At 46.5% G+C, this 26,127-nt stretch overlaps 1 protein-coding gene across 1 annotated transcript in view; it reads right to left on the reverse strand.

Moving 5' to 3' along the window:
• The window catches only part of ABCC4 (ATP binding cassette subfamily C member 4 (PEL blood group)), a 675,760-nt gene that overhangs the window by 442,306 nt on the left and 207,327 nt on the right, over window positions 1–26,127 (reverse strand). Inside the window, exons 10-11 of the mRNA XM_063953021.1 lie at window positions 5,176–5,265; window positions 3,449–3,640 (exon numbers count right to left, since the gene is read on the reverse strand). Coding sequence (XP_063809091.1) covers window positions 3,449–3,640; window positions 5,176–5,265 — 282 coding nt within the window. The remainder of the gene's footprint in view (window positions 1–3,448; window positions 3,641–5,175; window positions 5,266–26,127) is intronic.

Consider the following 26,127-nt stretch of genomic DNA (forward strand, 5'->3'; position numbering starts at 1 on the left):
TCTGCAGTGTAGGGATCAAGTTTCCCCTTCTGTGAAGCCAACAGAGAAGTTTATCTAGCAAGGGGGGTCTTTCTGACCCGTTCGCACGCAGTGGTTCTTCGCTGCGGTGTGAATGGGTCGGAACTGCGCATGCGCCCGCCGCGTGCTGTCGCCGGGCAGCGGCTAGAACATAGAAGTAATCGCTAGCGCGATCGCAAGAAGATTGACAGCGAGGAGGCGTTCCGGGGCGTCTACTCACCGTTTTCCGGGCATGGGGATCCGAACGCAGGCGTGTCCAGACGTTTGGAGGGCGGATGTCCGACGTCAATCCCGAGACCTTTGTCGCTGGATCCATCGCACAGGGTAAGTAGGTCTGACCCTGGTCTTGTTTTGCAGGAAACCTTTTTAGCATAGCAGGGCTGCACAAGCGTTCGCAGCCCTGCTTTTGCTAAAATACACTACCCCAAAGGCGGTGTCTAGTTGATCGCACGAGCAGCAAACAGTTGCTACGTGCGATCAACTCGGAATGACCACCAAGGTTAATATAGAGAAAACAATTTAATTGCTCTAAATAGGAGTAATAGGTGGATTTAGGAATGATAATAAAACCTGTTCTACAGGAATCCATGAAATTAGCTGAAAATGTTATCACTGGTGGGCTTTACACTGACTGAGTGGGGTTTTACATTTTCACCTCAAAGCCGCCTCTTGTTATGTTAACCCTTCGTATTAGCAGCTACTGGAGTAAACCAAGCGCATATACTATTATTCTAGCCTGGAATATATATGCTACCATTATAGAGATGCACGTCTTGTTATATGAATTACTCTACAAGCAAAATGCGGCATTTATGGATGCACATTTTACGGTTGTGCTAAAGAAGTAGTAGTTACCAATGCCAATTCTGCATGAGACCAGCAGTTCACAGATACAATTCTGTGTTGTAAATATGGCTCTTGTAAAACATTTGCTCAGTACTGACAATAAATAAACTAGTAATATTTTAAAAGCTACGAAACATTTATGTATTTATTCATATTTATTTATATAGCTCTAGCACACTGTGGCGGTACTGAATTAGTCGTGGTAATTTACAGCAGCTAAATGACCCACCCGAGGATATTGAATTGTCCTCAATGCCGTCAGTTATCAGGGATTTTGTTTCACTTGCCTGAGGCAAGCCCCATTTTTTTTCACAAAAACATAACAGTCCAGGAATTTTTCCCAGAACCTATGGGTGATATTCTATTAGACCTGAAGCATTTTGGGCCGGTAAAAATGGCCAGATATCGCGATTAGTGACCGATGGTCATTATCGCGGTATCCAATTAGAGGCCGTTTTTATCAGCCGAAATTGGACCTGCGATTGTGCGATAACACATGGAATCGGGAAGAAGTCCCCCGATCCCATGTGTTTTTTCGCGGCTCTGGCTGCCCGTTATCGCAGGTTATGCTTCGGGTGCCTCACATAATCCCCGATAAGAGCCGGCATGGCATCAGGAGAAAATGATGCAGGCATCGGGGCTAATAGGATAGACCCCAGCAATCCTATTACCAGTGGAAAAGTACCACTGCTAATAGGATACCGCCCTATGTGTTTTCACACAAAAACAGGGTATTTTTGGCACAAAAAAAACAGGCTATGATTGAATAGCCTGAAGCAAAACATCAAGTAAAAATATGATATAATACCCAGTATTTTTCATGCAAAAATGTATTGGGGGCAATTGAATACCACCCCATATATCTCATAAAAGATGGACTGGATATAAAAAAATAAAAAAAAAGAACAGAAGCTGAGCTACATGGCTTTAGCGCAGGGGTGGGCAATTATTTCAGCTGGGGGGCCGCTTAACACTTCCAGCGAATATTCGAGGGCCACACACAAAATACTCAAAAAGAGTCCCCTTTTTACACATTACGGCAGATAGCGTCCCCTTTTTACACATTACAGCAGACATCGTCCCCCTTTTAACACATTACAGCAGACAGCGCCCCCGTTTTTACACATTACGGCAGACATTGTCCCCCTTTTTACACATTACGGCAGACTGCGTCCCCTTTTTACTCATTACGGCAGACATCGTCCCCCTTTTTACACATTACAGCAGACAGCGCCCCCGTTTTACACATTACGGCAGACATCGTCCCCTTTTTACACATTACAGCAGACAGCGCCCCCGTTTTTTCACATTACGGCAGACATTGTCCCCCTTTTTACACATTACGGCAGACATTGTCCCCCTTTTTACACATTACGGCAGACTGCGTCCCCTTTTTACACATTACGGCAGACATCGTCCCCCTTTTTACACATTACAGCAGACAGCGCCCCCGGGTACTAATGGTTCCCTGAAGGAGGTCTATTATTGGGATCCCGGTGCCCTCCGGAGGGGACTTTACTTCTAGTCAACGGTTGTGCTGCCCGTGTCCAGTATATATATATATATATATATATATATATATATATATATATATATATATATAACACACACACACACACACACACACACATATATATATATATATATATATATATATATAGTACACACAAACACACATTACATATACACACCAAGCCAACACGATACAGAGCCAAATATTCCAATTTTATAAATAGCAGCATTATAAAAAAAAACTAAGAAAAAAAAAATACAGCCAGCTTACTTTTGTCTCTGCAGCTGAGCCGTTGCAGCTGTCCTTCACTTCTATGCGGTGCCGCGGCTGTAATTAGGTTGTCAGGGCAACCCATGGGGAGCGCAGCGCCGCAGATCACCCCCCCCCCCCCCCCGGTCCCCCCTTAATCCGTCTCTGCGCCCAGCGCGATTGGTAACAGAGGAAATCCCGGTCAGCTGACCCTGTGACGTGACCGGGATTTCCTCAGCGGCGCCTCGTCTGAGAGCAGTGCAATGACAAGCGGCCTGTCGGGCCGCTTGTCATTGCACTCTAATGGGGCACAGCGGGCCAGGCACGATCGGTCCGCGGGCCGCATCCGGCCCGCGGGCCGCCTGTTGCCCACCCCTACTTTAGCGGGTAATTCAGAGTTGATCGTAGATGTGCTAAACTTCTCTTAATTATGAATATATAATTAAGAGAAGCAAATTAGAAGTGACGCAGAGTTTGTGTGTACTGTACTAGATCTAAATATTAACTTATATTAATACTTTCATTAATCTATTCATTTTAATAATTTAAAAAATATATATTTTTTGGAAACAAGAAGAATGTGCGTGATAGCGTACTTTTCTCTTTCAGTGATTATCCCAGGCACATCCTGCTTGCATATACTGCTACAATTGTACAGAGTGCTTAATAATCTGTGGTGCTAGTGATTTTCTCTAGGCAAATCTGTTTCCTGTATCACAGCAGCTTTGTCAGCTTAAGCTTCCAAACAAAGACTAAATCATAACCCCCTGATAAATTCAGCACAACTCTGCAGCTAGACACCTCCTTTAGATAAATACTTACTTTTTTAAGTGCGCATACCCTCAGGACTCTCTCATATTTCTCTTGAACATATTCTTTCCCAAATAATATGTTACTTCTGACAGTGCCTGAAAACACCCACGACTGCTGTGATACATATCCAATTCTTCCTCTGACGTCCACAAAGCCTTTATCTTTTGGCAGCTCACCCAGCACTGCACTCAGAAGAGATGACTGTGAAAGGGTAGGAGGAGAAAACATGTGTTTGATATTGAGAACTTTATCCATTTTGATATTTCTAAGGAAAAACTCAAAGGTTTGTGTTTAATTGATAAAATGTTATGTATTAAGATTGGTTTCCTTTTTTAATATAAAATTCCTGGCACCTGTCTCAGAATGTGAACCACACATGGCAAGTATGACTACTGTTTCTGAACATAAGAGGGCTTACATTTATTTATTTTCACTTAGTATTTGTACATCATCTACTCAGGTGACTAGATAGTCCCTATATGTGGAAGCATACTGTTATGACAACCTCACTTAATAGAACAGGTGTCCAATTTTTACGGCCTATTATTGGCTACAGAAATCTCCAGCAGTTCAGAAATTGTCGGGTTTTCTAGGAGTGAATTAGGTAAAGAACTTAAATTTAACCTTATCCAAAACAATTTGTTAAAAAAAAAAAATCTGATATTTGTAAGAAAAAATAATATTTTTTCCCCGCAAACATCGGTCAGCACCATCGGAACATCGGGACCACCGTGACTTTCGTTTGAAGAGCCTGTACAGCCACCAGGTACACAGGGGTGGATTGGGGGGGTTAATTTACACTCCCCCAGCTGCTGCTATTGTCAGCAGTGGTTGGGTAGGGGATCCTGACGTGCTGACCAATCAGCATTGAATGGCAGCACGGCATACACTGGAGAAGGGTGTAGGAAAGCAGAGGGACCTTCCAGTCACTCTGAGAGCGGCAGCTGCAAACACTGTTTATCTGACTGGTCGCATCCTGTAGGACCAGGTCAGAGAAAGCACTTGCTGGTGTGGTCGCATCTGATGCGACCATGCCAAGCAAGTGGTTATTAAAAAAATCAAATTGGTATTTCTCCACAGGAATAGCAGGCACAGAGAGGTGGAACTCACACACACCCCTTCATTATCTTATGCATGTGTATTATGTGTATAGAATGAATGTCTCTACTGTAGTTCTAGCCTAGCAGATCAGATATTAATAATAATGCAAACAAAAAGAAAAAGTGGGGTAAGTTGGAGGGAAAACCCCTGAAATAAAAGGTATGATTACTAGTGACTTGACGAATGACTGGGCCAAAATACTGGTTAAGATATACAGTATTTAAGTATGGTTATTTGGAAAACTGTACTTTTCCATATTGCATCAACTAGTCAGTCATAATCTCATAAAGAATCATTTTAGTCCCTGTCACAGAAATATTTTCCCTTTTATCTGAAAACTTTAGACTGTCCGCTAAGAATACCACTGGGTAAGGTAAACGAAGCGGACTATAGAGACCATTGCATCTTGCCAAAGAAGTAACACCCCTAGCATTTCTCTCATCACACATTTGGAATGCATTGGGACAATCAATGTAAATACACATTTTCTTTCACCACTAGCCCAATGGCTGGCTCTGAATGCAGCCTACAAAAGTATATGTACTTTTAGTAAGTAATAAATTATGCTGTAAATTCACAGTTTGGAGGTTTTCAGAGAACGATGAGAAATAAACGAAGAGAAGAACTAGACTCACTTTCCCTGCTCCAACTGGTCCGATTACTGCCAGCAGTTCCCCAGGTCTCACACTGCATGAGATATTTTGAAGAGTTGGCATTTCCGAAGTCTGTAAATTAATGAGCACATATGATTTAATTTCACCAGCAACCAAAGGAGAATTCTTCACAAATGATAAACCTCTTGGACATTAAAACAAACTAATCATGGGATTAGGAAAAAATTCTAAACCATTACCATTTGTTCTCAACAGAATAAAAAAAAAAAAACAATACAGGAATAAGGACAATCCGCTGATACATATTAAGGGGGGTACACACGGAGCGATAATCTAAGCAATCTGACTAGATTGCTTAGATTTTCAGCAAGATCGCTCCGTGTGTAGCCCTAACAGCGATAGCGATGCGCAGCCCCGCGCATCGCTATCGCTGCTGCTAGATTGGCCTGCATGCAGGCCAATCTAGCGGGTCGCTCACTTCACCCGTTGGGTGAAGTGAGCGCCCCCCCCCGTCTCCCCCCGCACGCTCAGCACAGATCGCGCTGTGCTGAGCGCCGGGAGAGATGTGTGCTGAGCGGTTCGCTCAGCACACATCTCTCCAGCATCTGGCCGTGAGTACTGGCCTTTAGTTCTAGCCATACGCCACCAGGGGTATCTGCACAGCAATGCCAGCCATCAGTCACTGCTTTATTATCACAAGCTGATAGAACTTCTGCTCTCTGATGCATTTTCTGTTCCACATATCTTTTAGCTTAGGGACGTCATTACCTTCTGTTTTATGTCGTTGTATGTAACTTTTTGTGTCATATCATAGATCACTCTATTTAAACAGAGCATTGCATAATATGTCAGCTAATGATATACATTTTTGTTATTTAGTTATTGTTACTGAACTTATAAAAGTGAACTTTTATAAAAGTGGAATTAACTTAGATATATGAATACTGGAGGTCATTCCGAGTCGTTCGCTCGGAAAATTTCTTCGCATCGCAGTGATTTTCTGCTTAGTGCGCATGTGTAATGTCCGCACTGCGACTGCACCAAGTAATTTTGCAATGAAGATAGTTTTTTTACTCACGGCTTTTTCTTCGCTCCGGCGATCGTAATGTGATTGACAGGAAATGGGTGTTACTGGGCGGAAACAGGCCGTTTTATGGGCGTGTGGGAAAAAACGCTACCGTTTCCGGAAAAAACGCGGGAGTGGCTGGAGAAACGGAGGAGTGTCTGGGCGAACGCTGGGTGTGTTTGTGACGTCAAACCAGGAACGACAAGCACTGAACTGATCGCAGATGCCGAGTAAGTCTGGAGCTACTCAGAAACTGCTACGAGGTGTGTAATCGCAATATTGCGAATACATCGTTCGCAATTTTAAGATGCTAAGATTCACTCCCAGTAGGCGGCGGCTTAGCGTGTGCAATACTGCTAAAATCACCTTGCGAGCGAACAACTCGGAATGAGGGCCACTGTACAGATGTGTCCTCTGACATCTTTGCTCCGTGCGCTATAAGTCACGTAACACAACACGTGAGTGCCGTGTGACTCGGTAGCGCCAAGAGTCTTTTTTGTGAATTTTTCAGTGAAAAACGCATCTTAGACACAATGTAATGCAGTAGGATGCACGAGCAGCTTCTGTTGATTAAAATGATATACAGCATGCCTAAATTCTGTGTGTGACTGCGACTGTATTTACATACAAAATGCTATGCTACACACTGTTTTTATGGAAAACACTGAAACGTGTCATTTCAGATGCAGATACAGAGGCAATTAAACACAGAATATAGGCATGCTGCCATAAGAAATTTTGGGGCCCGGTACTGACAAAATAGGCAGGGCCCCCAGGCGGGAAGCAGATGTGGGTGGAGCTAAAGCGGGAGTTGTACATCAAAATATATAAATAAATACACATATACACACACACACACATACATACATATATATATATATATATATCTGTATATACACAAAATGAAGGAAACCTTGGCGGTGGCAAAAGGCTGACTGTTGTAAGCACAACATATTTGTGCTGCATGATTGCTGTTGCCAAACATGTTTGTTTTATTAACAAGAGGAAGAAAAAAGATATACAGCGCTCAATGACACAGTGTAATCTAAAATGGTAAATATTTAATAATAAGTTTTCTTTAAAAAAGACTTGGACAATTAAAAAACATGCAATTAAGATATAATGTGTCTCGATAGTGACTTCAGGTGGACTTATAAATCTATTAATACTGACACCAACTGGTAAGTTTGGCACTCATCAACATATTTTAAAAACCAGCAGATATACAGTCAAAATAACGGACCAGATGTATAATGATTCATCCAATTGGATGTGATTACCAAGTCTGTGTTCCGTTTAAAGAGGCTCCCGTAAGGTACAAGTCCGTAGGGCAACGGCGACAGTTGTTGGGGTCCTGGTTCACAATTCACTCGGAACTCCGTGTTCCATTGTATGGGTTCTCCTATGGATGTACTAGGCAGTGGCAGTGCCGGTAGGAGTCCTGGTTCACGGAGGCAAAGGAATGCAAGGTCCTGACTGTAGATGGTGGCGTAGTGATGGTGCTGGTTGTCAGATGTCCACACAGGTCTCAACCTAACGCGTTTCACTGCTCCAGGCAGCTTTGTCAAAGCTGCCTGGAGCAGTGAAACGCGTTAGGTTGAGACCTGTGTGGACATCTGACAACCAGCACCATCACTACGCCACCATCTACAGTCAGGACCTTGCATTCCTTTGCCTCCGTGAACCAGGACTCCTACCGGCACTGCCACTGCCTAGTACATCCATAGGAGAACCCATACAATGGAACATGGAGTTCAGAGTGAACTGTGAACCAGGACCCCAACAACTGTCGCCGTTGCCATACGGACTTGTACCTTACGGGAGCCTCTTTAAACGGAACACAGACTTGGTAATCACATCCAATTGGATGAATCATTATACATCTGGTCCGTTATTTTGACTGTATATGTGCTGGTTTTTAAAATATGTTGATGAGTGCCAAACTTACCAGTTGGTGTCAGTATTAATAGATTTATAAGTCCACCTGAAGTCACTATCGAGACACATTATATCTTAATTGCATGTTTTTTAATTGTCCAAGTCTTTTTTAAAGAAAACTTATTATTAAATATTTACCATTTTAGATTACACTGTGTCATTGAGCGCTGTATATCTTTTTTCTTCCTCTTGTTATTGAAAGGGTTTGACTACCCCTTATTTATTCAGCTGCTAGGAAAAGCACACTCATCACAGCGCCTGTATATATACTTGATATATATAACTTTGCATGTTTGTTTTATTGTATGTTCTATATAAGGAAACTGAATTATTGAGGCCACCAGGTAACATTATTGTTTTGAGTGCTGGCCAACAAATATATATTTATATACGTCCCCATTTCATTAAAAAAAAAAAGTGTAATCAGCAGACCTCAGATCAATGTGCTGATAACATGATTAATATACTCACCTGCTGGGGGAGCTGCCTGCTGTTATGCCATATCAGTGCTATGCTTACGGCTTCATGCGTTCTGATTGGTGGACAGCTCCAGCCATCCACTAATCAGTGTGTTGAAACATCTCACCACTGTGATTGGTGGATGGACAGAGCTATTCACTAATCAGCAGCAAGGCTCTGCAGCCACACAGAGCGGACGACGCTGCAGTGCCTGTGACAGGTGCCGGCGGCTTGGAGACAGGAGTGATAGGGGAGTGCGCCGCTGATCAACTTAATCCACAGATTCGGGACCCGGGTAGCAATGGTGTAGAAAGCGACGGGCCGCCAGTGTTGCACTAGCGTAACGGCAAGCAGCGGCTCTTGATTGGCTGCCAGTCCACGAGCCTCCATCTGAAACACTGGCGGCCCGGTGCTATCTATAATGCTGCCATCCGGGCCCCATTTCTGTCCGGGCCAGGGACAAAAGTACCCTCAGAACCCCCTTGATGGCGTCCCTGCACGCTGCATATCATTTTAATCAACAGGAACCTGTGCATCCTATTGCATCATTTTGCGACTCAGACGCATTTTCTTGGAAAAAATGCAGAAACAGACACTCAGCGCTGAGTCCTGCCACGTCATGGCGCAACTCGAGGGGCTGTTTGGCGTGACAGCAGCAAGACTGTAAGAGGACACATCTATTGATGTGTTTCGACTGTAAGTACTGCATAGCTCTCTCCTATCATATTAACAGCAAGTGGGCAAAAATGGAACCGAAGTCCCCAGGAAATAAGAAAAGGTCATCACCACAAGTGTGCCAGTGTGGGATTTTTCTCAGGTTACTACAGCTTCGGTAAATAGGTTGTTTTAAAACTATTTTAAAGTCAACTATAAACCGATAAATAACTGGCCAGTATACCCAGTTCTGTGCTTATCAACAAAAATAAGGTTTAACAATTAAAATTGCTCAGGACTCCAAACAAAAACAATATCTTATTTACACTTGTGCAGGACACAGTCATTTCTCTTCTGCATAAAATAAACTCTTTCATCCTGTGTCCCAGATTTACAACCTGCAATGTTTCGGCTAGCTATGAATAAAATGATGTGGGCAAACAGTAATAAGAGTAGTGGATCACCAAAGAGAATAGACATCAACCTGCTAACATCCATCCAGAGATCCTCTCAGTATCCAATGAAAGGATAATGCTCACATATTATACAGGGCATTACATAGAACAGTGGTTCTCTAACTCGGTCCTCAGGACCCCACACAGTGCATGTTTTGCAGGTAACCCAGCAAGTGCACAGGTGTATTAATTACTCACTGACACATTTTAAAAATATCCAGAGGTGGAGCTAATTATTTCACTTGTGATCTGTGAGGAGACCTGCAAAACATGCACTGTGTGGGGTCCTGAGGACCGAGTTTGAGAACCTGTGACAGAATATTTGTCATTCACATCAGTCCCTACTGTAGTGGAGCTTACAGTTTAATTTTCAAAACTCATAAGTACACATACAGTAATCATTTTTGCCAGTTGCCAATTAATTTACCAGTATGCCTTTGGATTGTGTGAGGAAATCTAATTATACGCATGTACATATCAGTGGTGCAAGTAGAAATATTTTCTTAGTGGTACTGAGTGTGCCAAAAAACGGGTGTGGTCACGTCATGAGGGGACATGACCATATGACACTAGGGGGAGTGGCTATATTACACTACGGGTGTGGCCACAAAGCATAGTCCCTTTTCTTTGCACTCTGGAGGCAAGGCTAGAAATATATAGTACTGCCTCCAGTATAAAATAAATATATAGTAATGCCCCCAGATAATATAAATATATTGTAATGCCCCAAATTTAATAAAAAAAAAGATTTTAAAACTACCGGTAAATCTTTTTCTCCTAGTCCTTAGAGGATGCTGGGGACTCCGTAAGGACCATGGGGAATAGACGGGCTCCACAGGAAACATGGGCCCTATAAAGAAACTTTAGAATGGGTGTGCATGGCTCCTCCCTCTATGCCCCTCCTCCAGACTCCAGTTAAGAGAAACTATGCCCAGAGGAGACGGACAGTATGAGGAAAGGATTTTGTTAATCCAAGGGCAAGATTCACACCAGCCCACACCATCCACACCGTATAACCTGGAATATACGAACCAGTCAACAGTATGAAACAGAACAGCATCAGTCAAAGACTGAACAAAACTGTAACATAACCCTTATGCAAGCAATAACTATATACAAGCCTTGCAGAATGTTGTCCGCACTGGGAAGGGCGCCCAGCATCCACTACGGACTAGGAGAAAAAGATTTACCAGTAGGTTTAAAATCTTATTTTCTCTTACGTCCTAGAGGATGCTGGGGACTCCGTAAGGACCATGGGGATTATACCAAAGCTCCAGACCGGGCGGGAGAGTGTGGACGACTCTGCAGCACCGACTGAGCAAATGCAAGGTCCTCCTCAGCCAGAGTATCAAACTTATAGAACTTTGCAAAAGTGTTTGAACCTGACCAGGTAGCTGCTCGGCAAAGCTGTAAAGCCGAGACGCCTCGGGCAGCCGCCCAAGAAGAGGCCACCTTCCTAGTGGAATAGGCCTTTACCGAATTTGTCAACGGCAATCCTGCCGTAGAATGAGCCTGCTGAATCGTGTTACAGATCCAGCGAGCAATAGTCTGCTTCGAAGCAGGAGCGCCAACTTTGTTGGCTGCATACAGGACAAACAGTGCCTCCGTTTTCCTAACTCGAGCCGTCCTGGCTACATAGATTTTTAAGGCCCTGACTACATCCAGGGACTTGGAATCCTCCAAGTCACTCGTAGCCACAGGCACCACAATAGGTTGGTTCATATGAAATGAAGAAACCACCTTAGGCAAAAATTGAGAACGAGTCCTCAACTCCGCTCTATCCACATGGAAGGTCAAATAGGGGCTCTTGTGAGACAAGGCCGCCAATTCGGACACCAGCCTTGCAGATGCCAAGGCCAACAACATAACCACTTTCCAAGTGAGATACTTTAATTCCACAGTTTGAAAAGGCTCAAACCAGTGAGACTTAAGGAACTGTAACACCACGTTAAGGTCCCATGGTGCCACTGGGGGCACAAAAGGAAGCTGGATATGCAGTACTCCCTTCACAAAAGTCTGGACTTCTGGTAGACAAGCCAATTCCTTCAGAAAGAAAATGGACAGGGCCGAAATCTGGACCTTAATGGAACCCAATTTTAGGCCCAAATTCACTCCAGTCTGTAGGAAGTGGAGAAAACGGCCCAGATGGAATTCTTCCGAAGGAGCATTCTTGGTCTCACACCAAGATACATACTTCCTCCAGATACGGTGATAATGTTTCGCTGTCACCTCCTTCCTAGCCCTTATCAGAGTAGGAATGACCTCATCCGGAATGCCCTTTTCAGCTAAGATCCGGCATTCAACCGCCATGCCGTCAAACGCAGCCGCGGTAAGTCTTGGAACAGACAGGGCCCCTGTTGCAACAGGTCCTCTCTGAGAGGAAGAGGCCACGGATCTTCTGTGAGCATTTCCTGCAGATCCGGATACCAGGCCCTTCGAGGCCAATCTGGAACAATGAGAATTGCCTGTACTCCTTTTCGTCTTATGATTCTCAATATTTTTGAGATGAGAGTAAGAGGAGGGAACACATAGACAGACTGAAACAACCACGGAGAAACCAGGGTGTCCACTGCTACCGCCTGAGGGTCCCTTGACCTGGCACAATACCTCGGTAGCTTTTTGTTGAGGTGTGACGCCATCATGTCTATTTGAGGCAGTCCCCACTGACTTGCAATTTCTGCAAAGACTTCTTGATGAAGTCTCCACTCTCCTGGATGGAGATCGTGTCTGCTGAGGAAGTCTGCTTCCCAGTTGTCCACTCCCGGAATGAAGACTGCTGTCAGAGAACTTACATGATTTTCCGCCCAGCGAAGAATTCTGGTGGCTTCCGCCATTGCCACTCTGCTCCTTGTTCCGCCTTGGCGGTTTACATGAGCCACTGCCGTGACGTTGTCTGACTGAATCAGAACCGGTAGGCCGTGAAGAAAATTCTCCGCTTGACGTAGGCCGTTGTATATGGCCCTCAATTCCAGTACGTTGATGTGTAGACAAGCCTCCTGGATTGACCACAGACCCTGGAAGTTTCTTCCCTGTGTGACTGCTCCCCATTCTCAGAGGCTCGCGTCCGTGGTCACCAGAACCCAGTCCCGAATGCCAAACCTGCGACCCTCTAGAAGGTGAGCACTCTGCAGCCACCACAAGAGAGATACCCTGGCCCTGGGGGACATGCTGATCATCTGATGAATATGTAGATGTGACCCGGACCACTTGTCCAGAAGGTCCAACTGAAAGGTCCTCGCATGGAACCTGCCGAATGGAATGACCTCGTAAGACGCCACCATCTTTCCCAGAACTCGAGTGCATTGATGGACCGACACCCTTTTTGGCTTTAACAGGTCCCTGACCATGTTCTGGAGTTCCTGGGCCTTTTCCACCGGGAGAAAAACCCTTTTTTGTTCCGTATCCAGAATCATGCCTAAGAAAGGCAAACGGGTCGTTGGAACCAACTGTGACTTTGGTAGATTGAGAATCCAGCCGTGCTGCTGCAACACCCTCAGGGAGAGTGATACGCTGTTCAGCAACTGTTCTCTTGATCTCGCTTTTATTAGGAGATCGTCCAAGTACGGGATAATTGTGACTCCCTGCTTGCGCAGGAGCACCATCATTTCCGCCATTACCTTGGTGAAAATCCATAGGGGCCGTGGATAGCCCAAACGGCAACGTCTGAAATTGGTAATGACACTCCTGTACAGCATATCTCAGGAACGCCTGATGAGGAGGATATATGGGGACATGAAGGTATGCATCCTTTATGTCCAGGGACACCATATAATCCCCCCCCTCCAGGCTGGCGATGACCGCTCTGAGCGATTCCATCTTGAATTTGAACCTTTTGCAAGTATAGGTTTAAGGATTTTAAATTCAGAATGTGTCTGACCGAACCGTCCGGTTTCGGGACCACAAACAGGGTTGAGTAGTACCCCGTTCCCTGTTGAAGCAGGGGAACTTTGACCACCACTTGTTGAAGACACAATTTTTGAATTGCATTTAAAGCTACTTCCCTCTCCGGGGAAGAAGCTGGTAGGGCCGATTTGAAAAACTGGCGAGGAGGCACCTCTTCGAATTCCAGCTTGTAACCCTGGGAAACAATGTCTATTGCCCAGGGATCCACCTGTGATTGAATCCAGACGTGGCTGAAAAGTCGAAAACGTGCCCCCACTGGGGCGGACTCCCTAAGCGGAGCCCCAGCGTCATGCAGTGGATTTTGTAGAAGCCGGGGAGGAGTTCTGCTTCTGGGAACTAGCTGTATTTGGCAGCTTTTTCCCCCTGCCCTTACCTCTGGCAAGAAAGGAAGATCCCCGTACTCTCTTGGATTTATGCGACCGAAAGGACTGCATCTGATAATGAGGCGTTTTCTTAGGCTGTGAGAAAACATAAGGCAAAAAAATAAGATTTTACTTACCGGTAAATTTATTTCTCGTAGTCCGTAGAGGATGCTGGGGACTCCGTAAGGACCATGGGGAATAGACGGGCTCCGCAGGAGACATGGGCACCTTAAGAAAGAATTTAGTTCCTGGTGTGCACTGGCTCCTCCCTCTATGCCCCTCCTCCAGACCCCAGTTAGAGAAACTGTGCCCAGAGGAGATGGACAGTACGAGGAAAGGATTTTGTTAATCCAAGGGCAAGATTCATACCAGCCACACCAATCACACCGTATAACTTGTGATAACTACCCAGTTAACAGTATGAAAACAACATATCATCAGTTCAAGACCGATGCAACTATAACATAACCCTTATTGAAGCAATAACTATATACAAGTATTGCAGAAGAAGTCCGCACTTGGGACGGGCACCCAGCATCCTCTACGGACTACGAGAAATAGATTTACCGGTAAGTAAAATCTTATTTTCTCTAACGTCCTAGAGGATGCTAGGGACTCCGTAAGGACCATGGGGATTATACCGAAGCTCCCAAACGGGCGGGAGAGTGCGGATGACTCTTCAGCACCGATTGAGCAAACATGAGGTCCTCCTCCTCAGCCAGGGTATCAAACTTGTAGAATTTTGCAAAAGTGTTTGAACCCGACCAAGTAGCAGCTCGACACAGCTGTAGTGCCGAGACCCCCCAGGAAGCCGCCCAAGAAGAGCCCACCTTCCTAGTGGAATGGGCCTTGATCGATTTTGGTAACGGCAAACCAGCCGTAGAATACGCTTGCTGAATCGTGTTACAAATCCAGCGAGCAACAGTTTGCTTTGAAGCAGGGGCACCAATCTTGTTGGATGCATACAGGACAAACAGCGCTTCAGTTTTCCTGACTTTAGCCGTTCTGGCTACGTAAATTTTCAAAGCCCTGACCACATCAAGTAACTCGGAATCCTCCAAGTCACGTGTAGCCACAGGCACCACAATAGGTTGGTTCATATGAAAATATGAAACCACTTTTGGCAGAAATTGCGAACGGGTCCGCAATTCTGCTCTATCCAAATGGAAAACCAAATAGGGGCTTTTGTGTGACAAAGCCGCTAATTCAGACACTCGCCTAGCCAAAGCCAAGGCTAATAACATGACCACCTTCCACGTGAGATATTTCAACTCCACCGTTTTAAGTGGTTCAAACCAGTGTGACTTTAGGAAACTTAACACCACGTTAAGATCCCAAGGTGCCACCGCAGGCACAAAAGGAGGCTGAATATGCAGCACTCCCTTTACAAAAGTCTGAACTTCTGGGAGAGAAGCCAATTCTTTTTGAAAGAAAATGGATAGGGCCGAAATCTGGACCTTAATGGAACCTAATTTAAGGCCCAAATTCACTCCAGTTTGTAGGAAGTGAAGGAAACGACCCAGATGGAATTCTTCCGTAGGAGCATTCTTGGTCTCACACCAAGAAACATATTTTCGCCATATACGGTGATAATGTTTTGCTGTTACTTCCTTCCTAGCCTTTATCAGCGTAGGAATAACCTCAACCGGAATGCCTTTTTCTGCTAGGATCCGGCGTTCAACCGCCATGCCGTCAAACGCAGCCACGGTAAGTCTTGGAACAGACAGGGTCCCTGTTGCAACAGGTCCTGTCTAAGAAGAAGAGGCCACGGATCTTCTGTGAGCAGTTCCTGCAGATCTGGATACCAGGTCCGTCTTGGCCAATCTGGAACAATGAGGATTGTTCCCACTCCTTTTCTTCTTATTATCCTCAACACCTTTGGTATGAGAGGAAGAGGAGGAAATACATAGACTAACCGGAACACCCACGGTGTCACTAGGGCGTCTACCGATACTGCCTGAGGGTCTCTTGACCTGGCGCAATATCTGTAGCTTTTTGTTGAGGCGGGACACCATCATGTCCATCTGTGGCAGTTCCCACCGACTCACACTCTGTGCGAAGACTTCTGGATGAAGTCCCCACTCTCCCGGGTATAGGTCGTGTCTGCTGAGGAAGTCTGCTTCCCAGTTGTCCACTCCCAGAATGAACACTGCTGACAGTGTGCTTACATGATTCTCCGCCCAGCGAAGAATTCTGGTGGCTTCCGCCATTGCCACTCTGCTCCTTGTGCCGCCTTGGCGGTTTACATGAGCCAATGCGGTGATGTTGTCTGACTGGATCAGAACTGGTCGGTCGCGAAGTAAGGTCTCCGCTTGACGTAGGGCGTTGTATATGGCCCTTAGCTCCAGGATGTTGATGTGAAGACAAGTCTCTTGACTTGACCAAAGACCCTGGAAATTTCTTCCCTGTGTGACTGCTCCCCAACCTCGGAGGCTTGCGTCCGTGGTCACCAGGATCCAGTCCTGAATGCCGAATCTGCGGCCCTCGAGAAGGTGAGCACTCTGCAGCCACCACAGTAGTGACACCCTGGCCCTGGGGGACAGGGTGATCAACCGATGCATCTGAAGATGTGACCCGGACCACTTGTCCAGTAGGTCCCATTGGAAAGTCCTCGCATGGAACCTGCCGAAGGGAATGGCCTCGTATGACGCCACCATCTTTCCCAGGACTCGAGTGCAATGATGCACTGACACCTGTTTTGGTTTCATTAGGTTCTTGAGTCATGAGTTCCTGGGCCTTCTCTATCGGGAGATAAGCCCTCTTCTGGTCCGTGTCCAGAATCATGCCCAAGAAGGTAAACGAGTCGTAGTAACCAACTGCGACTTTGGAATATTGAGAATCCAGCCGTGTTGCTGTAACACTTTCAGTGAAAGAGATACGCTGTTCAGCAACTGCTCTCTTGATCTCGCTTTTATGAGGAGATCGTCCAATTACGGGATAATTGTGACACCTTGCTTCCGCAGGAACACCATAATTTCCGCCATTACCTTGACGGCAAAGTTCCCACCATTGAAAGTAATGGAGAGGCTTTGCGATGCGCTGTCTGAGGTCACACGCGCATACAGCCAATCAGGTGAGTGCAACGAAGTAGCGCTTCCTGAATGGCTGAAGGGATCTCGGTGACAGCAGTCACGTGGGGTCCCGGCATTCGGGGAAAGGGGTCCCATGTGAAAACATGGGACCCCTTTCAGTCCGCTGGTTCGGGTGTTCGTTTATTTGTTTTGCCAAGTACGAGGATTTATATCTGGACACTGGATTGAGGCGAGTATAATTATCTTTTATTTTCAGGTACCAGTGGATTCTACTTGGAGAAGAGGACCGACTGCTTCGTGTCAACATAGGTAAGTATGTGTGTGTCGGCAGGTGTGCAATAAAGTTTTACTCTCAAGGTGTGTGTCTCCTGTTTTTATTTGGGTATTTTTTTCAGTAGTACTACAGGTACCAGCGGGCCCGTTTTTTCTCCCGCATGCTGGTACTTGTGGTTCTCCAAGTACCAGCTTGCGGGGGAGGCTTGCTGGGACTTGTAGTACTACAGGAAAAAACAATATTCTTGTCATTTTCTCAAGGCTATCAGCCCCCCATCCGCAGCCCTTGGATGGGGGGGGACAGCCTCGGGCTTCACCCCTGGCCCTTGGGTGGCTGGGGGGGGGCCCTTGATTGAAGGGGTCCCCACTCCCCCAGGGTACCCCGGCCAGGGGTGACTAGTTGGATATTTAATGCCACGGCCGCAGGGCGCTGTATAAAAGTGACCCCCGGCTGTGGCATTATCTGTCCAGCTAGTGGAGCCCGATGCTGGTGTAAAAAATACGGGGGACCCCTACTCTTTTTGTCCCCCGTATTTTTTGCACCAGCACCAGGCGCAGAGCCCGGTGCTGGTTTTAAAAATACGGGGGATCCCCTGTCCATTTTTCCCCCGGATTTTTAGAACCAGGCCCGGCTCGAAGAGCCCGAGGCTGGTTATGCTTTGGAGGGGGGACCCCACACCATTTTTTTTCAGGATTTTACCATTCCATTTAAAAAAAATAAAAAAATAAAAAAAAATATTTTTAAAAATATTTAAATAATACTTGTGCCTCCCAAAAAGACAAACCAAGTACCTAATCCCTTCTAATATAAATAGATATGCTATTGCCAATAAAAAAAACACCAAAAAAAACAAACATGTTTTAAATTTTTTTTATTAGATTCACCCACCAAAGTGTGGCGGATTGAAAATGACGAATTTACTGTCTAAAAGCACTGTTTTTTTTTTTAAATCAAGTAGTTTTTATTGAGTTTTATGTCACAAACAAACAAAACAAAACATCAACATTGAAATTTAACTATAACTTTAACAGTTGCCATCAATAAACCGTTTTTTCCAATCACATTTTGGTGTGCGTGTTATTTCTTATCATATATAGTTACATATATATATCCATGACGAGGAATATCCATAGTTTTACAATGTCGCTCATGTGCTTAATACTTGTTCGCCCAGCCCTGCGCCACCCCAGCGGCCCCACATCTCCGTAAACCGAGAGGTGGAACCCCGTATTTTATACATATGTCTCTCATGGCGAATTACCTCGTTCACCAACGCCCTCCAGTGCTCCACCCTAGGTGTATCAGCAGAGAACCAGACCCTAGCAATAACCACCTTAGCTAGCGTTGTGAGACACAGGACATATTTGTACAGCAAAACAGAGTGCGTCTCCTCCAAATCTAGCCCAAATAAACATATGCCAGGATCTAATGTAGGAAGGGACGGTGCTGTCATGACTACATCACCCCAAACTCTATGCCAGAAAAGGGAAATCTCAGGGCAGTCCCACAATAAGTGCCAAAATCCGGCATCAGCTGCCTGACACCTGGGGCAATTAGAATCTTCCCTAAGACCAGCCCTCTGCATACCAATCGGAGTGCGATAGGACCTGTGTAGAATGTAGAAAAAAACCTGCTTATACCTTATACATGGAGTAGTGTATTTAAGTGAACTCATAATCTGAAGCCACTGCTCTTGGGACAATTGCCCTAAGTCAGTCTCCCATTTAGTACGGAGATTGTTTAATAGATCGGGGTAGCTATTGTTATTTAGAGCAGCATATATGGTAGACACCTTCCCCCTCCGGCTCATTGAAGCAAGCAGCGTTTTAACAGGTGAGTCAGCAATCGATGGTGGGCCGTGAGGGAATTGGGTCTGTATAGCATGTCTAAGCCGAAAGTATCGGAACATAACTGTGTTAGGCACATCAAATTCGATCTTAAGTTGCTGAAATGACTTCAGCACTCCACCGTGGTATAGCTGACCCAGTGCCACGACTCCCCTAGCAATCCATATGTTATCTAGCGACATCTCATATAGCTCAGGGTATGCACTGTTGAACCACAATGGAGTACAGGTATCATGTCCCTCCCAGTCATACAAAGTGTGCGCATAACGCCAAATAAGCAAGGCTTGACGCAACAAGGGAGGCATGCCAGACGTTGAGAGACCAGAAAGGAGAAGTTGAAGAGGAGAGAGAGAGAAAGCAGGAGAGCACTCCGTCCACTCAGCCAGAAACCCCCTCATCGTATCCCCCAGATAGCCCCCAGTCCATTCACTCAGATGGGCCAACTGAGTGGCCACATAGTATAGTCTGAGATCTGGGAGGCTTGCTCCGCCAGACATCTGAGATCTGCACATCGTTCTTATAGATACCCGCGCCTGCCTGCCACTCCATATAAATGAGGATAATACTCCCTCAATAACAGTAAAGATCTTCTTGGGAAGGTAGACCGGGGAATTCTGTAGAGCATAGAGAAACTTTGGCTGCATCACCATTTTAAATAAATTGACCCTACCCAGGACAGACAGCGGTAATTTTTTCCAGCTATGTGCCTTTTCTTTAAATGTCGCTAGTATGGGGTCAATATTTTGGGCCATATAGCTACTCGCCATAGGAGTAATCCAGATGCCTAGATATTTAAATCGCAGTGTCCATTGCAAAGGATACGCCCCCTGTGTGTTTTCGGGGAGAAGGCCAGAGATAGGAAAAATGTGGGATTTGTCCCAGTTAATTAGCAGACCGGAAAAGATACCAAAATTCTCCACTACATGTAATGCTGTACGTAGGGAGTCATCAGAGTCCTGCAGGAAAAGTAGCATGTCATCCGCGTATAGCGCCACCACATCCACATGACCCCCAATCTCAACTCCCCTGACCCCGCCATTACCTCGCAGCAGGGCGGCCAACGGCTCCACGGCCATCGCAAACAGTGCAGGAGACAGGGGGCAGCCCTGTCGAGTGCCCCTCTCCAGTGCAAAAAGCTCAGACGTGAAACCATTGGCCGTCACACGAGCCACGGGCAAGGAATACAATAATTGGATAAAGCCAATAAAACGAGGACCAAAGGCAAATTTCTCCAGCACCCCCCATAGGTACCTCCACTCTACGGAGTCGAACGCTTTGGCCGCATCAAGGGACACCACCACCGCGTCCGATCCCCCCACATCATTTCTCTGGAGATGGCAGAACAATCTACGTAAATTTTGGGCCGTGGACTTACCCGGCATAAAGCCCGTCTGGTCTGGATGAATTATCGTTGTAATTACCGAATTCAATCGAGATGCCAAGATTTTTGCTAATATTTTTACATCAGTGTTGAGGAGGGAAATGGGTCGATAGGACTCGGGGAGCAGGGGGTCTTTCCCTGGTTTCAGCAGGACAATTATATTGGCCTCGGCCATAGAACGCGGGAGGGCCCCACCCTTTAAGAGTAGTTCAAACAGTTGTAGGAGATAGGGGGCAAAGAAAGTAATGTATTTTTTATAGACCTCGCCCGGGAGTCCATCCGATCCCGGTGCCTTAGACGCCGGGAGAGACAGGATCGCGGCCTCCACCTCCTCCACCGTGATAGGCGCATCCAGAGCCCCAGAGTCCTCCCGGGACAAGCATGGCAAGGTCAGCTGAGCCAAAAAATCCCCCAGCTGATCATCAGAGTAATCGGCTCGGGATGCATAGAGCGAGGTATAGTAACTACGGAAAGTCTCCGCCACCTTTGATCCAGAGTAACACATTTGGCCAGCAGAGTCTTTCACACACTGAATTACTGTTCTAGGGGAGTCAGATCGGGCCAAAAAGGCCAAATAGCTACCATTCATCTCAGCCCGAAAATACTGCTCATGTCCCGCAAAAAGGAGTCTACGTCTGGATTTCTCAAATAAACAATCCGACCACTCATTCTGCGCGTTCTTCCACAACAATTCATCAGACCGCAAATGGGTATTAAGATATTGAGATTCCAACTGCTGACACAAATATTCCAACCGCATCTCCTCCCTTTTACTGAACGCTTTAACTTCAGAGATCCGCTTTATAAAGGAGCCCCGCAGAAACGCCTTAAAAGCATCATGCTTCATTGTCAGAACATTGTATAATGAATTATCTTCCTGGAACCCTTCCCAGGCGGCCACCAGATCCTCACCCTTCCCCAGCAGAGTCAACCAAAAGGGATTAAGCTTCCACATTTTTGCTCCCTGCTCCCGACCTATATTAACTGTGACCAAAACAGGAGAATGATCCGATATGCCCCTAGGGAGATAATCCACCGCCAGTACGTCCGGGGACAAACCATGGGAGACCAACACCAAATCAATACGAGAAAAAGCGTGATGGGTAGCGGATTGACAGGAGAACTGAGTGGCCGCGGGATTTCGACATCTCCATATATCCACCAGCCCCATCTCCCCCACCAGTCTTGCGAATGAGGTAGGGGACGCCATGGGAGGGGAAGATGCAACCGACTCCCTCCACCTGTCCATACCACCATCCATGACATTGTTAAAATCTCCCAGACATATCACAGGGGTGGCAGGGGACCGGGCCAGAAAACGGGCAGCGTGCCGGAGGACCTCATTGTTATATGACGGGGGGACATATACTGCTAATATATTAAACAGTCGGCTGTTAATATGGGCTCGTAGGAAGACGTACCTGCCATATTGGTCAGTTTCACATTCATCCATATGAAATTGTACGGACTTTTTAATCATTACAGAAACGCCTCTTGCATTGCTAGAGAAGGTGGAATGATACACGTGACTGACCCATGGTTTTCTAAGCGCCAACACTCTACCTCCATGCAAATGTGTTTCAGAAAGACAAATTATGTCTGCCTGATATTTTTTAACCTGAGTCAGGACTAACGATCTTTTGATTTTTTCATTCAATCCCCGAACGTTCCAGCTGAGCAGACGGAGCCCTTCAGAAACAGTAGACATAGAAATCATACCGGAGAGGGATAACAGGATAGGTTAAAGAGACATATAGCAGAGCCTGGCATCGCAGCATATCAACGCTGAGCCAACAGTACATAGGGACAGGAATAACCAGTCCCCCTACGTTCCTGGAGGCACATGAGCACAAAGCAACATAATGCAGAGAATACACGTCTTTGCAAAATACGCACAGAGCTAAAAAGTGATGGCTTGGAAAAAAATAAACTAACCCCCCCCGCACCCACCCTGTATCACCTAATAACACAGTGTAGCAGAACACACACATAGTCAAAAATTGATGGCATGAAAAAAAAAAAACTAACCCCCCCCACACCCACCCTGTATCACCTTGCGAACATAAGGTATACCTGGATCCCATAACTCCCACCAAAGTAACTAATCTAAGGGATAGGGGCCTAACTAAGATCCCAAAGAAATGCCCCTACACTATCTTCGGCATAAACTCTCCTCAGACTACCAGTAGAAGTATTACCCTAACCCTGGAAAAATAAAAAAAGAAGGAAGAAAAAGAAAAGAAAAACATATCTAGCAGCGTACCCCAACATATAAAAACGAGATTGAGATTAATATCAACATTAGGCTGCTCAACATTGCCCCCCTAGTACTTTGCATATATATCCACAGCATGACTAGCGTATCGTGATTTGGAACAGTTAGTCTTAGCCAGCAATAAGAAAGTAACAGATCAACAAATGTATGATATTACATCAACGAGGAGGACGAGGCTGTCGTTCCAACCATGCAGCAGCATCTTGAGGAGTGGAGAAGAAATGAGTGGTGTTATCAGACACCACCCTCAGTTTGGCCGGGAACAGCATAGAGTATTGTATATTGCGGTCACGGAGTTGACACTTAACCTGCAGAAACTGTGATCTACTCTTTTGCACCTCCAGGGCAAAGTCAGGGAAAACGGATATATTATGTCCATCTACTTGGATAGGGCCCTGTGTCCGGGCCATGCGGAGTATAGCGTCACGGTCCTTAAAATGTAGGAAACGAGCAATAAATGTTCTAGCCGGAGCCCCGGGTGGTGGCGGTCTAGGCGGGAGCCTGTGCGCTCGTTCCACCGCGAATTGAGAGGTAAATGCTTCTTTGCCAAATAATTTAATAAGCCAATTTTCCAGAAAGGATTCCGGGGAGGTGCCCTCTGCCCTCTCAGGGAGCCCAACAAACCGAACGTTGTTGCGCCGTAGTCTCCCCTCGATATCGGACATTTTACTCTGCATAGATATCACCTGGGTAGATAGGTCGGCTACTTTCAGTTGTAAGGGTGATGTAGTGTCTTCCAGATCAGATATCCGATGCTCAGTTTCACTCACTCTTTCCCGGATTTTTTGTAGATCCTGTCTTAAGAGAGAGACGTCCGCCTGGACTTGCCCAATCCTGTCTGTGACCCTTTGCTCAGACGCAAAAATGGCCTGTAGTATTTGCTGGGTAGACTGAACCTGCTCAGTGGGGTCAGGGGCAGCGACCTCAGCCGCAGGCGGGGATGGGTCAGTGTCACCCTGCTTTGCCGAATGAGTTGCCTGTTGCGACCTAGCGAATTTCTCCAGTTTTGCAGCGGCGGCGGCGGCGCTCGCCGCGCTCTGACCTCCTTTCACCATTGCAGCACTGGACGCGAAGTCAGGACTCCAAGGATATTACAGCAAAAAAGTCTCTGAGCAGTATCAGGTCAGCACAGGTGCTGGAGCCGCTCGGATCGGGCAGATATGATAAATAATAATGTAGCAAAGTAGAGCAGGCCTATGAGCACACCGCAAAATAGGTTGTATGCAGAGAATAGGAGACTAGCTGATTCAGCCCAAGAGCAAAATTATGTGGTTATTGCAGGTTTGCAGGGAGCATATAAGGACTGTGCTGTTTCCTTCCTTATTATTGCTCTCTATTCCCCTTCTTCTTCTGTATAATCAGGAACTCCTCAGTGGATGTAGGGGGAGCAATAATTTTGTATTTTATATATATTTTCTTTTTCCCTTCCTCCCCCTTCCGTTTTATTGAGGCACCACACTTTTGGTTATTTATTAAGCCCAGGAGGGAGATATAGAGGAAGCTCCAGCCACAGCTCACTTTACTGTATTCCACCACCAGATGGCGCTGAGAGACCAGTTTTACATGTGCAGACTAGAGAAAAGAAAAGAGGATGGCGGCTTCGCGGGCTTTCCTCCCTGCACTCACCCGCCCGCCGGGTCCTCTGGTAGTCACCGCTACTCCCGGCCGTCAGTCAGGAACTCCTCAGTCTCCGATCCCCAGCTGGGGGATCACTGCAGGGCCGCCGTCAGGAGCGCTGTCGCGTGTCCCACGCGTCTTCTCTCCAGCTCCGGCACGCAGAGAGGCAGGGAGCCGGGCCAGCACACTGGAGGGGTCTGACACAAGGAGCCGCTTCACGCTCCCGGCCAGCGCGGATGACAGCAGGGGCAGCACACCTTCCTATGCCCGCAGGTAGGTCCCAGGAGTCACGGGTTAGGGGAAAAAGGATGTTTTAGCAGGATTATTATGGAGAGCTAGAGTTGCACACTGCTACTCCATTCCGATCCAAGCCACGCCCCCCCGTCTAAAAGCACTGTTGTCGAATTTCCTAACTTCAATTGAATATACTTTTGTCGAATTGCCGCATTTGTACCATTGCAGAAAAGTCGAATTTGACAAATGTCGAATTTCAAAAAGTCGAATTTGGAAAGTCCGTTTTTTTGACGGAAAGTACTGAATTGCATTGTCGATTTTTTTTTTTTTTTTTTTTGGCGAAAAAGTCCAGTTTTTCGCCAATTTCGGGAATTCGACCGCAATTGCATATACCCCATAGCCTTCCTCATCAGACATGTCGACACAAGCGTACCGACACACCACACACACACACAGGGAATGTCCTTTCTGAAGACAGTTCCCCCACAAGGCCCTTTGGAGAGACAGAGAGAGAGTATGCCAGCACACACCCCAGCGCTATAATATCCCAGGAATAACACAGTAACTTAATGTTAACCCAGTAGCTGCTGTATGTATAGTTTTTGCGCCTAATTATGTGCCCCCCCTCTCTTTTCAACCCTCTTCTACCGTGTATCAGCAGGGGAGAGTCCGGGGAGCTTCCTCTCAGCGGTGCTGTGGAGAAAAAATGGCGCTGGTGAGTGCTGAGGGAGAAGCCCCGCCCCCTCGACGGCGGGCTTCTATCCCGCTTATACAGTAATTTTGGCGGGGGCTCATACATATATACAGTGCCCAGCTGTATATATGTGTACTTTTGCCAACATGAGGTCCCAAATGCTGCCCAGGGCGCCCCCCCCCCCCCCCCTGCACCCTTACAGTGACCGGAGTATGTGAGGTGTGTGGAGCAATGGCGCACAGCTGCAGTGCTGTGCGTTACCTCTAGTGAAGATCATGAAGTCTTCTGCCGCCTGTGAAGTCTTCTTTTCTTCTCATACTCACCCGGCTTCTATCTTCCGGCTCTGCGAGGGGGACGGCGGCGCGGCTCTGGGACGGACGGCGAGGGTGAGATCCTGCGTACCAATCCCACTGGAGCCAATGGTGTCCAGTAACCTAAGAAGCAGGACCTAGCTTCAGAGAGTAGGGCTGCTTCTCTCCCCTCAGTCCCTCGATGCAGGGAGTCTGTTGCCAGCAGAGTTCCCTGAAAATAAAAAACCTAACAAAATGCTTTCTATCAGTAAACTCAGGAGAGCTCACTGAAAAGCACCCAGCTCGTCTGGGCACAGTATCAAACTGGGGTCTGAAGGAGGGGCATAGAGGGAGGAGCCAGTGCACACCAGGAACTAAATTCTTTCTTAAGGTGCCCATGTCTCCTGCGGAGCCCGTCTATTCCCCATGGTCCTTACGGAGTCCCCAACATCCTCTAGGACGTTAGAGAAAGTTGATTTACCTGCAGTAGCT

The sequence above is a fragment of the Pseudophryne corroboree genome, chromosome 2 (genome assembly GCF_028390025.1).
Source record: "Pseudophryne corroboree isolate aPseCor3 chromosome 2, aPseCor3.hap2, whole genome shotgun sequence".
NCBI lineage: Eukaryota > Metazoa > Chordata > Amphibia > Anura > Myobatrachidae > Pseudophryne > Pseudophryne corroboree.